Source organism: Oncorhynchus nerka, linkage group LG18 (assembly GCF_034236695.1).
Source record: "Oncorhynchus nerka isolate Pitt River linkage group LG18, Oner_Uvic_2.0, whole genome shotgun sequence".
NCBI classification, from domain to species: Eukaryota; Metazoa; Chordata; class Actinopteri; order Salmoniformes; family Salmonidae; genus Oncorhynchus; species Oncorhynchus nerka.
In genome coordinates this window covers 41,695,289-41,708,922 of record NC_088413.1, presented here as the reverse complement: position 1 = coordinate 41,708,922, position 13,634 = coordinate 41,695,289, and the positions used below count along the sequence as shown (strand labels likewise).

General features: G+C 40.2%; 1 protein-coding gene across 2 annotated transcripts; it reads right to left on the bottom strand.

The window, feature by feature from the left end:
- Positions 1-2,070: 2,070 nt before the first annotated feature.
- Positions 2,071-12,023, bottom strand: LOC115145904 (dnaJ homolog subfamily C member 5B-like). Of its 2 annotated transcripts, none has more exons than XM_029687543.2 (5): positions 11,935-12,023; positions 8,722-8,846; positions 7,579-7,792; positions 7,154-7,304; positions 2,071-2,255 (listed from the first exon to the last, which is right to left on the bottom strand). In XM_029687543.2, the coding sequence occupies exons 2-5, from the start codon at positions 8,835-8,837 to the stop codon at positions 2,164-2,166; spliced, it is 573 nt and encodes a 190-aa protein (XP_029543403.1). In that variant the 5' UTR covers positions 8,838-8,846; positions 11,935-12,023; the 3' UTR covers positions 2,071-2,163. The 2 variants fall into 2 exon arrangements, with proteins under 2 accessions (XP_029543403.1, XP_029543402.1); XM_029687542.2 differs by having other exon boundaries at positions 11,851-11,939.
- Positions 12,024-13,634: the final 1,611 nt, after the last annotated feature.

The following is a 13,634-nucleotide window of genomic DNA, read 5'->3' as shown; positions in this document are numbered from 1 at the left end:
ATCAGGTGTGGTTTTCTACAAGGATCTTTACATACGTACATATACTGTAGAAGTATTCTATTTTCCTGAAAAATAAGTTTATGTAGAATTTCTGTGAGAAATAAATGAGCAGACAATTCTTTATATAACCCCCAATTTATTCAATATACATTTATATAAATATTTTACAGTATTAACAGTATATAAAGTAGAAAGTATGATCAAAACAAAATGGAAACATTTTTATTAAAGGAGAATGATAGTAACACATTAATTCAAAAATAAAGCCTTTGACGAATCCTGCATATTAGGTTGGGGAAATTAAAGAGTTATGGATTAAATATATCAACAGCATTTGACACAAAGCCACCACAGTTAAATCCTCAGTGAGATAAATTAAAGTCAATGGACAAATAATCACAGCAATGTTTTAACTGCGTTATAGATCTTTTTTTCCCCAGTTTTCACTGAATGTGATACTGCTGAACTACAAAAGAAACCCACTTTAAAAATCGGAGAATTGCTGGTATGTGAGACAATGGCTTTCAACAAATGGCATTATTTGGTGTCCAAGTGTTTAAAAAGTTGAGCAGGTGTGCTCAGGAAGTGCTCAATATAATGTACACTATACTGCACAGAAACAGAATTTGACACTGAATCCAGGTCACACAAGAGGACAGACATCATCAGAAGAAATGGGAAGTCATATGGGTCAGGAAGACATGTTTAAATGACAAGAACTCCGATATTATTCCATGTAGAGAGAGGGAGGTATAAGAGAGGCATATGAGAAAATGAAAAAAGTGAGCACATGTATGGAATCATAAGCTTTGGAAAATTGAAAATAAAGCTTGACAGTACAAAAATATTGCCTAAAAACAAACATATAAACACATTTAAACGTTTGGCGTCGCTTCACATTGGTTCATAGGTTAAAGCTGCAGCTATTGGCTCCCACACAAGGGGTAGTGGCAGTCCACAGCAGGCCCTTATTATAACTGGATCATTATGCTTAGAAGGGTCGTTCCTTTTGCATTCCTTTAATATTTAAAGTAGAAATTGTGCACCAATATTTAAAAAAAAGAAGTGCCATTTAATGTAGACCACAACTTTCAATACAGCTGATTATTCATATTAATAAAGACTTTCTGAAGTGCAAAGATTCAGCATTTTGGCATGTCCCTTTGTGCACCCTCTGTGACTTTAACCCATTTAACCTTGAACCAGGAAAATGTGTTTTTTATTAAGTTAAACATGTGCTCTTTATGACAGAATTATGTGAAAGTATTTACCAAGTTACCCTACCCAAAATTGACACATTTTGTTGAACGACCCACAAGGCGTTTAAAGTGCACATTCGTTTACAACTTCAGACTCAGGCTGCACTTTCCCTTCCCTTTCTTCACAAGCTTCCTATTCCCTATATAGTGCACTACTTTGGACCAGAGACCTATGGGCCCTGGTCAAAAGTAGTGCACTACATAGCTCTGGTCAAAAGTAGTGTGTTACACATAGGGACTATGGTGTCATTTGGGAGGCACATCAGTTTCTTTTCAAACACCTTCCCTACACTCTCCATTGAGCATGCATAGAAGCCATTACTCTGCACATATTGTTCTGTACTATAAAAAAATGCTATATTTTTCAATCTACAAAGAAAGATCGCCTCAGCATTAAGGTAAACTTGGCATTTGGCACAATCATAAGAATGTACGATTCTTGTAAACATAGACCCCAATTTATAATTCAAATGAGCCACATACAGACCCTTATATTGAGACATAAAAAAATATATATATCCAAATATAAGGCTTTGGCCACATATAGTACGGTGGGTCGACTGCATGATTTAAGCACCAGCCATGGATTAAAAAACGAACCACAGAAACTGATCACAGTAATGTCACATTTCCTGGTTTTCCAGAAATCCTGGATGGAGGATTCCAGATTTCCTGCTTATTCCCTCCTTATTTCGGGAAAACCTGTGAATTTTGGGAAAGTTACAACCCTAGTTGGGAGTAACCAGAGTGGGCAGACCAGCCTAGTCCCATATCAGTTTGTGCTGTCTTGCCAAGTCCTAATGACCATACGAGTTGGCAAGACAGCACAAACAGATCTGGGACCAAGCTATGGGAAGACGTCTCACTGACAGGTTCTTACTGGTCCGCTGTGGTGAGTATAGGGTCAGAGTGGTTTGGCTGCAGATTGGTCGTGATCGAAATCGGTCTTCTCATTAGCAGCAGCATGAGGCTGGATCACAATGGGTTCTTGTTCCCCTGCAGGGAGAACAGAGATGTACTGTTAATTCACTCAGCTCTTCGAGTCCAAGCCAGGACACAAGCAGGCAGAAATGACCTATTAGAAAAATATACTTTTATTAGACCATATGAAATTAAAATTTGTATTCTGCTTTTTTGAACCAACCCTTCCTATTAGTAATGATAATAAACATTTTCAAAACATGTTTTGTAAATGTAGCCGATGCGAAATGGCTAGCTAGTGAGCGGTGGTGCGCGCTGGTAGCGTTTCAATCGGTGACGTCACTCGCTCGGAGACCTTGAAGTAGTGGTTCCCCTTGCTCTGCAAGGGCCGCGGCTTTTGTGGAGCGATGGGTAACGATGCTTCGAGGGTGACTGTTGACGTGTCCAGAGCATCCCTGGTTCGCGCCCAGGTCGGGGCGAGGGGATGGACGTAAAGTCTATACTGTTACATAAACATAGGCTACATTATTTTTCCACTAATTGGTCTTTTGACCAATCGGATCAGCTTTTTTTGCCAATAATTTGAGCTGCCTGTGTAAACAGCAATTGATTAGCAGAATAACATTAAAGCATGGCCTTAATCATGTCAACATCACAAAGAACGCATGGTTGGCAATAGGGGAAAGTATTGGAATTGGAATTAGTTCAGCTAGTGGTGTGAAGGAACACGACAAGCTTTTTAGATAGAGCTGTAGCATGAAAGACTAAAGAAAGGTACCAACAACAAAAGTAATCACAGTGATAAGCACACTGGCATAGTTAGCGTTAGTGAGCACATTCAGAGCTCAATTTCCAATTGCCAAAAGCATATGGGTTAATAAGCTGCTAGCCCACAATAGCACTAATCAATGGGTGTAAGCTGTAAGCACGATATACAGTATACAAAGAGTGTTAAAGCCGACGCAGTTTGGAGTTTCAACTGAGTTGCCAGAGGTTGCCCTAGGGCCTAGAGCCATTATTATTAAAGTCTCGCCAACGGCTGTGAAATTTAAAAAACATTTTCAGACTCCTACTTCAGTGTGCAATGTATTTTACTTAACTAGGCAAGTCAGTTAGAACAAATTCTTATTTACAATGATGGCCTAGTGGGTTAACTGCCTTGTTCAGGAAGAGAATGACAGATTTTTACCTTGGCAGCTCGGGGATTCGATCCACCAACCTTTTGGTTACTGGCCCAACACTCTAACCACTAGGCTACCTCCTGCCCCAAAATGGCTAAAGGCCCCAAAGGTTTTGCAGGATTTTCTACTTTACGCACTACTTGTAGACAACAGGCTACTGGTGGCAAATGGTGCTTGTTTAATACAGTTGCAAAAAATACATGTCTGCAAAATCACATTGATAGTATTCTACATAACAGAACCAAATATAATAAGTGCCATGACGTTGGCCTCTATGAGTACAGCGAGCACCATCCCCCGCTCTCTGTTTCTACAACCAGACTACTGTGATCAGAGGTCGTAAATTCCTCAGAAGACCCTGCCTCAAGGCCACACAGTATTAGAGAGAGGGTAAACTTTCAGAGGACAAAGGAAATCCTTTCACCTCACAGAACTTGAGGTACGAACAAATTTCATGTTCCAGAGAAAGTATAAAAGATCGGTGAAGAATCCAGCTACGAACTGGTGCATTTGTCACAACTTGGGAAGCTCAAGAGAGACGGTGTGGCCACATTACCATAACACTGTTTATATAATAGCCTCAGATATGAGGTTTACATCTAATTGTTGTATAAGATGAATGAGTGAGTATGATACTGTTTGTATAATGGTGTAATATTATTGTGGACTGTTTAATGAAGAAAAATACAATTCCCAATTGGATTTGAACTAAATCAGAGGACCGCCCCTGAGCCCAGTTAGGGTCAGACATCCTGGGACAGCCCTTTTCTGCCATTCCGAATAAAACCCAACTTTGAGAAATTATCAGCAGACCATGTTTTTCTCCATTAGGAGGGGGACAAAGGTTGTAGACCAAGCTTAGCTCAATTACGAGATGGCTAAAGGTTGTAGAATCTTTTAACCATACCACGTGGTTAAACGCTTAAGACTATCGTTACCGACAGAATAAGAACAAGTCTTTGATACTAATTACTAGTCTGCAGCTAGGAATTCGGTATCATTGAACGCGAAGAACGACAACCGCCGAAACATCCATTCTATAACCAATGTCACTTTGAACTATCCCCTCTAACCAAGACAGAGAGGGAGAGAGACGGACAATTCTACAAAAGAAAGACTTTTCACCAGCGATCAAGACGACACACTGAGCGTAAATATATATATTGATTGCAATTGTCCCCGAATTATTGAGCGTTCATGTGTAAGGGATTAGCATTTTAATTGTTATAATTAACTCTGTAGGGACTTCTTAGTCGACCCCCCATTGCCCCTTTGTCTAACAAGCCGCCATGCCGGTTCAGCCCACTAGGGCACATTCTATCATTTCATGTAACCATATTTACTGTTTGTTTATGCATTTCTGTGAATTACTTAGTTAGTAATAAATAAATGATTTAAGACAATTGATGTATGGATGACTCATAGTGAAGACTGGATTCGTGCAGATAACCAACAATTTACAACGTTTGGAATGAGACTAACGTGAGGTAAAATAAATAAATCATTAATCAGAAGACTATTGATCAGATATGAAAATATCTGAAAGGTTATATTGGGAAATTATAACTTTATAATCTGAATACTTTCCTTGGTGTCCCAACTTCCTAGTTAATTACAGTTACATGATTATTCAGTTTAAACCCGCCATCGATAAAAGACAGTACTGTGCAGCCGTCTTCATCGACCTTGCCAAGGCTTTCGACTCTGTCAATCACCATATTCTAATCGGCAGACTCAGTAGCCTCAGTTTTTCTGATGACTGCCTTGCCTGGTTCACCAACTACTTTGCAGACAGAGTTCAGTGTGTCAAATCGGAGGGCATGCTGTCCGGTCCTCTGGCAGTCTATGGGAGTGCCACAGGGTTCAATTCTCGGGCCGACTCTTTTCTCTGTATATATCAATGATGTTGCTCTTGCTGCGGGCGATTCCCTGATCCACCTCTACGAAAACGACACCATTCTGTATACTTCCGGCCCGTCCTTGGACACTGTGCTATCTAACCTCCAAACGAGCTTCAATGCCATACAACATTCCTTCCGTGGCCTCCAACTGCTCTTAAACGCTAGTAAAACCAAATGCATGCTTTTCAACCGTTCGCTGCCTGCACCCGCACGCCCGACTAGCATCACCACCCTGGATGGTTCCGACCTTGAATATGTGGACATCTATAAGTACCTAGGTGTCTGGCTAGACTGTAAACTCTCCTTCCAGACTCATATCAAACATCTCCAATTGAAAATCAAATCTAGAGTCTGCTTTCTATTCCGCAACAAAGCCTCCTTCACTCACGCTGCCAAACTTACCCTAGTAAAACTAACTATCCTACCGATCCTCGACTTCGGCAATGTTATCTACAAAATAGCTTCCAACACTCTACTCAGCAAACTGGATGCAGTTTATCACAGTGCCATCCGTTTTGTCACTAAAGCACCTTATACCACCCACCACTGCGACCTGTATGCTCTAGTCGCCTGGCCCTCGCTACATATTCGTCGCCAGACCCACTGGCTCCAGGTCATCTACAAGTCCATGCTAGGTAAAGCTCCGCCTTATCTCAGTTCACTGGTCACGATGGCAACACCCACCCGTAGCACGTGCTCCAGCAGGTGTATCTCACTGATCATCCCTAAAGCCAACACCTCATTTGGCCGCCTTTCGTTCCAGTTCTCTGCTGCCTGTGACTGGAACGAATTGCAAAAATCGCTGAAGTTGGAGACTTTTATCTCCCTCACCAACTTCAAACATCTGCTATCTGAGCAGCTAACCGATCGCTGCAGTGGTACATAGTCTATCGGTAAATAGCCCACCCATTTTTACCTACCTCATCCCCATACTGTTTTTATTTATTTACTTTTCTGCTCTTTTGCGCACACATATCTCTACCTGTACATGACCATCTGATCATTTATCACTCCAGTGTTAATCTGTAAAATTTTAATTATTCGCCTACCTCCTCATGCCTTTTGCACACAATGTATATAGACTCTTTTTTTTCTTTTTTCTACTGTGTTATTGACTTGTTAATTGTTTACTCCATGTGTAACTCTGTGTTGTCTGTTCACACTGCTATGCTTTATCTTGGCCAGGTCGCAGTTGCAAATGAAAACTTGTTCTCAACTAGCCTACCTGGTTAAATAAAGGTGAAATAAAAAATAAAAAATTTAAATCGAGTAACTAATTACAGAAAATCTTTGATAAAAACGAAGTCTTCAGTTTAATGATAGTAAAGACACGACATAAGCATAGTGTAACGTTACTGTAAGACAAAAAACACCACCTAATTTCTTATGAGATTTTAGGATGGTTGTGCGATTGGTCGCATTTATCTCATGTGGCCAAAACTCAACAGCATGCCCCAGTAGCAAAATATGTGCGTTAATCACAGGTAGGTTATGCTACAGTTTGCTCACTCACTCTACATCATTCAAAACAACACTGTATAACTCAAGATCTAAATGCATATCCCCTAAAACTGACTAAGATCAAATGGTTGGTATGTAGATTCTGCATGGACGTTTCACCGGTAGAACTTTATAATTATAATTCACGATTGACAGTGAGAAATGTGAAGGGAGGGTAACCAAAAAATGTTTTGTGTAAAGTAGAGGTAATGAAACACTTATGCGCAGAACATGAATCGGATCTTCAGTTCTGGGAAAATGGATCCAAGGGGCGGGGCGGTTACCTATATGAATCCGCAGCCTCTGCCTAATACTTAAAGGACTATCTAGTTCCCCCCAGACCTCGCCTCCCCCCAGGCCTCGCCTCCCCGCAGGCCTTGCTCACACTCACCCCTGTCCTGCTCAGCTCTGATCTGAGCCTCCAGGTCGTCTGGGTCTACGTATCCGTGCTCCTCCTCCAGTGGCTTGCACCTGCCACAGCAGAAAAAGCAGCAGCAACAGCAGCAGCAGAGGGTGAAGATCCCACAGCACACCATCAGGGTCTGGGAAATAAAGAAGGGATTTGTTTCACACAGGGCATAATTGACATAAGTTGTCATGCATACACTTGTAAGTGTTAGAAAACTATAATGACCTTAATGATTAACATGCAGTACAATTTAGCAACGCCAAGGTCGTGAGTTAATTTCTAACGGGATCACATACGCTTAGTAAAAATGTACAGTATGCACTCACTGTACAATAAGTAACTTTTGGGTAGAAGCGTCTGCAAAGTGTATACATGTGAAAATGTGTAAGCCCTAAAAGACTTCTCACCTTAAACCAGCACTTGTGAATGAGGAAGTAATATTTAACGCTCTCGTCTCCAAACTGCTCGGCCACATAGAGGCCCATGGAGCCGTACTCATCGTAGACCTTCCTCTTGGTCTCGTCGTTGAGGATGGAGTTGGCATTGTTGATCTCTTTAAACTTCTCAGCTGCCTCTGGATTGTCTGGGTTCTTGTCAGGATGATTTCTCAGTGCTAGTTTCCTGGGAGGAGGAGGACTTTAATTTATATTGTCACAGGGAAACTTAAAGTCGTGCTCTGCTTTTATTCACATGAGTAAGTCATGGGAAAGTTTGAGTTTAGAAATATAATAGGAGAATCATTTGACCTCATTTGCAAAAACCACAGAGCAGGTAATCAGGTTACCAGTATGCAAATGTATTTTGTTTTATATCTACTAGAAATCTTCCAAAAAGAGTAAGGACAGCCTATGCTATAGTTTCACTTAATGGTGCTTTCATTAAGAAAACAGACGTGTTTTTAACTGTTCTGTAGTCTTTCTCAAAGCATTTGTCTGTGGTTGAGAGTTTTATAACCAGGGGTGAAAGTAAGGCGGTATGGTCCGGCAAAATAAATAGAGGGTGTATGCTGTACCAGTAAAACATCACAATAATGAAATAGAAATGTCAAGGAAACTGTTGTCTATTACACCACTATTTATTATTACCGTATGTCAGAGGCATGACAAATGAGCTAATGACAACAGGTGGTATAGCCTACACTCTATAATGTGACAAGAACACTGACATTTTGCCAAGGCAGAGATGATGGGCGAGACAGAGACAGCAGTGGACAAATACATTTTGGCCTAATGACAATCGCCTCTTTCCATTCACCACTGTTTGGAGGCTGGAAATATGTTGCGAGTGGATGAACATGCGCGGGTTAGCCTAGTAAAGGAGGTCTTTGAAGTGATCGTTTGACAATCAGATAAAAAGCATCATGACTGGTTGTGTTTATGACACAATAAAAAGTAATACATTTTAAAAGTTAAATGACAAATCTTTACGACTAGGCCCACAGAGATCCTATTGAATTAACAGGGATTCTATATGTAGTTCCATGATTAGGCCCATAAAATGTTTTGCTGCACATATAGGAAAAAATGTGATCTACTTTCACCCGTTTATACCTGTATGCCTTCTTTATTTCTCCTGCGGATGCTCCCTTCTCCAGTTCAAGTATATTGTACAGACTGTCACCTGTGGTGGACATCTTACGTTGAGGCCTTTGGTTTGGTTCCGCCATGTTTTAGATCTGCAACAATGATAAATACAACAGCTATGGCTGGTATGCCATGTGGATATAGTGAAAGATCATAGGCTTTGCTTGTGTTTTAGCTCATGACACAAGGATGCAAAAAAATGTGCCACATTATGTTTCTGTCTGCCACCAGCCTGCATTCGACCCCATCAATTACTCATTAACCCCACCCGGCACCAGTGCGTGTTAGAGATGTTGACGATAAAAACATGGCCTGACTCTTCTCTCTTAACTTCCTTCATACTGGACACAGAGACATAAAAATGGTCTCCACTAGTTCATCTGACTCTGGGGAAGTAGATAAAGGCCTCGTTGCCAAAATCCCGAAGTATTCCTTTAAATAAACACCATCACAAAGATCATTATTTATTACTTTGTTAAGGGCAGGTCTTTGGGATTTCATTTATGAATTTAAGAAAATGCATTTCAAAGGAACAGAATGGCATATTCTGAGTAAGTAATTCAGCCCCCCAAAATATATATTTTGAAATAGACCTCAAGGGTTCATTTTTAAGAGTTGTTTGGCAAGGATAGGCTATGTCATGGAAAGAACATGTGTTCTTAATGTTTTGTAATCTCAGTGTACGTGTGAAATTAGTTTCAATATAGTTTTGGTGTAGTCAGGGGCACGCCACGAGGGATTTTGGGCCCCATGAAAAGATATTACATTGGGCCCCACAAACCTTGCGCAATTGCTGTAACCACACACCTCCAGAACCCAATTGACCCATTCAAAGCTTTAAATAACTCTACCTTTGCAGGCTTGCAACTCTCTTGTAGTCCAATATTTATTGTACGATATTTACTGACAGTGACCTGTGAAAATATAACACTGTGCAGACAAGCATGCAACAGTCTGCATAAAGTGGAATTCACTATTTGATGCAAGACTGATACCCTCTATAAGAAATGTGCTAAAGGCCATTTTTTACAGTCTAAATTGTAAAATTCTTGAATGGAAGATTCTCTTAAAATGAATGAATAACTTAAAATAAATACAACTTAAATATACATGAACCTCTTCAATTAAAATAAATTAACATCATAATCTATAGAATGACATAACAAACAAAATAATAAAATCAGCAGTAGATTTTGGAACTAAGTATTTACATACCAACTAGAAAATAAGCAGCTGTAAAAGTGGAAATGGAAAACAAAATGGAAGTGAAAAGGCCTGATGGTGGTGCTAGAGGAACGGGCAAGTGGTCACCAAATCAATAGGTTTCTTCCACTTGGGGTCTTGATTGTGCATAACTAATTTTATGGCAATCTAGCCATTACTTTGAGATACATCTTGTTCTCAGCCTGTGGGCATCATGTGTGTAGTGATCCAATATCCATAGCCATGCCATTTAACAGTTAACCACTGGCCTTTGCTCAGCGTTAACCCAGCGCCCCCAAAAAAGCCTTCTTGCTAGCAAAGTCACTGAATAAGTCTTCGAAGTCCAGCTTTCTAGCTAACTGACTTTCAATGGACATCATGGCAAGACTGCAAAGCCTGTCCTGGGACCTCAAATAGTTAATCAGTTTTATCTTACTGAAAGCTCTATCCGCAACAGTCACAGGCAGTGTGCAAAATATACGTAAAGCAATGCACACTTCTCCAAAAATGATTTACAGCTGCATCTTACAAATTGTATTCAGGTGACAAGTTAGGGGGGAAATTGGCAGCATATACAGTGTCCAGGTGTCTTACTTCATTTTGAAACTGTGGTGTAGTAAGATCTCTGGAATACTCCATGATCAGTGGTTGGTACACAGAATGGACTTTATCCTCACCAATCTGCCCAACTTTCAGAACAGCAGAAAAGTATTCTACATTTTTTGCAATGGTGTGGAACCTTGTGTCCAAGTAACTCATGATGTTGTCCATAGCAGTAAAAAAAAAAAAAAAAAAAAAAAAACCTGTTCTAAACAATGGCGAACAAGTTACCAACACCTGTGCCGAACGTTGTGCAACAGGTCATTCATATGTTTACCTAAGTAGTTAGAAGGGTCAGAGCCAGTGACACAATAAATCATTGATTGGGTTAAGGTGAACCGTCACTCCAAGGACCAATGGAAACTCATTGTCTACACCTCCCTCTAAACCCCGTACTTCACGGAAAAATAATGCCAAAATGACATGACTTCTTAAACTGCTTATAACATAAATGGTTTGTGATATTAAGATTCTAACAAAGATAGTGTGTTAGACATATTTAGGAAAAGTCAAGGACAGGGAGGACATAACTTTAAAAATGGCAGAGTACTTAAAGTCAATTTCGTTTTGAGTCAATATGATGCTCTCAGCTCTCCTAGTGTTAAATGGTTACATTTGTGGCTGCCTAGCCAACTATCTCCTGGTTGAGCCTGTAAGAGATTGCCAAGCCTATTGTGATTATTACTGTTACATCAGGGTATTATGTTCTATTCTCATTAAATATAGGCCTATGGCGTATTATGTGTAGGTCTATGAGAGTCGCATTTTTGTAAGAGTAGTGGATTTACGTAGGCCTACAAGACTATTGGTCTGTAATACGAAATCACATTTTAGATTGTTTAGTTTGTTGGGTGCGATCGATTACGGTAGAGTATAGCGTGGCCTAACCTTTTATGATAATTTGAGTGTCCACATTTCGGCACACCTATATTTTTGCTGGCCCTGACATTAACGAATTTCTGCCTACACCACTGCGTTTGACATTATAATGCTTGTAGAGCAGTCTGATGGGAGTTTGAATAGGATCTTCCTGGGCGTTAGCGAACAAACACTTGATACTCATCGTCGACATCTCTAACGCACCCAGTATTAACCTACAGCATAACCATTCACTCGTTGAATTAACCTCTGTAGTTTATTAATTTGAGAAAATAAAACAATTGATCTGCCATTAAAGACTGATCCTGAAACAGACTGTCAGAAAGTTACGCTTTCAGTTGGTTAGATAAACTATGCATGAGGAAGTCAAGTGCATAACCCACAAATAATCACACACCGCCACATTCTACCCACTTTGTTTCGACGGGGGTCGATAGTCTCCTGGTGTCCGTGGCACAATTATTATTATTATATTAAAAATAACAAGTGTAGACTCACAGAAACAAAATCTTCCAAAACAAAACTTGCCGGTGACTTCAGGAAGTAGAACATTTCATTATAGCCTGCCAATTCCGGTTTGTAGTCACCGGGTTCGCTTGTGGCGGGTTTGCGCATAAAAATCACACACGCGCTCTAGTTGTACTGGAATGTAAATTGCGGCCATATGCATAGAATTTTGTCTTGTGTTTCTATCCGCGACACATGGAAAATGGAACACAAATAGTAGAACACGTAACAGCATTACATTATTACAAACAATGTTCATTGTTCTTGTTGAAAAAAATACTGTTTATTCTTGATACCTTATGAAAACACAGATGCGCCAAACTATTTGTATTATACCAATAACAACTTATTTCTGTTAACAGCCTACTAAGTAAAGAAATAATAATAATTTGATAGAACACTAAATAGAATGTGATACAAATATCTACATAATAAGAATCACATAACATTCAGGTCATGTGCATTATCAACCAAGTTGATCAACCAAATGTTACGTTTGGTGTGAAACAACTATGTTCAGTTTGGTAGTAGATGGAGAGATGTCACTGGAGGTCCCATCATTGTGGGTTCATGACATTGATGACAATCTTTCCCTGGTTTCTATTGGCTTCTATGTGTCTGTGTTCATCAGCTATCTTCTCCAGGGTAAACATGCTGCCGATCACTGGCCTCAGCAGGCAGGGGGAGGTGATAGGGTCTGAGAAGTGAGGTAGTGCCCTTTCTGAGAAGGCTCTCACCAGATCTGCACAGGAAAAAAACACATGGACACACACTTTACATTCAGGAAGTATTAACAAATACAGTGCTGTAGGGGAAAGGTATAATTATTTCATTGCATGATGTGCGAGTTAGAGGTTTGAGAGCAGCAGGTTGCTTAGCAGTTAAGAACATTGGACCAGTAACCGAAAGGTTGCTAGTTCGAATCCCCGAGCTGACTAAGTGAAAAATATATCGGCGTGCCCTTGAGCAAGCCACATGGGTCGCTGTCAATAATGGCTAATCAGGGGGAGTAGGATATGCAAAAAACGGTACTGTACTCATTACTTAGAGAGACTTGGTCATTTCTTCAAACAATCATCTTTATTTAATATTGATTAATTATTGCAATAATAAAACCGTCAACCCTGTTAGGCTGAGAGCCTACCCTTTACAGACAATGCACAGTTTATATAGCTGATACCCAGAATGCTTGGTTCCACCACTCCCATATAGATTGGGGGGGGCATCATAAGCCACTTTGGGTTCATCCTCTGGTCATCTGCCGCTGGTGCTGTCTCCCAGATGCCAGGATAATTAGGAATACTGAGGCATTTGTTCTGTTCCTCCAGGCTTGCTCTATCTTGGTGACTCCCACCATATCTTATCGATGGAATGCCAGCTGTAGGTTTTTAATCACCAAGCCATCACTTAATCAGTTGCCAGCCCAAGCTCCATAAAGACTCCTCTCAGTTAACTCAGAAAGGAGAGAGTCCTAAGAACCTTACTCTATTAAATAAAACAACAATTTGGTGCATAAATATCACACAACCTTGTAATCCTGCAACCACGTCCTCTCCCAGTTGAACCCTCCAATGCAGTCTAGAATGACATCTGCTAAAAAATATATATATATTTTAAGTCTACTTTGATTAAATGTTTTCTCTGCATATATTTATCTCTCTGTATGTGTAAGATTTGTACACACCCACTGA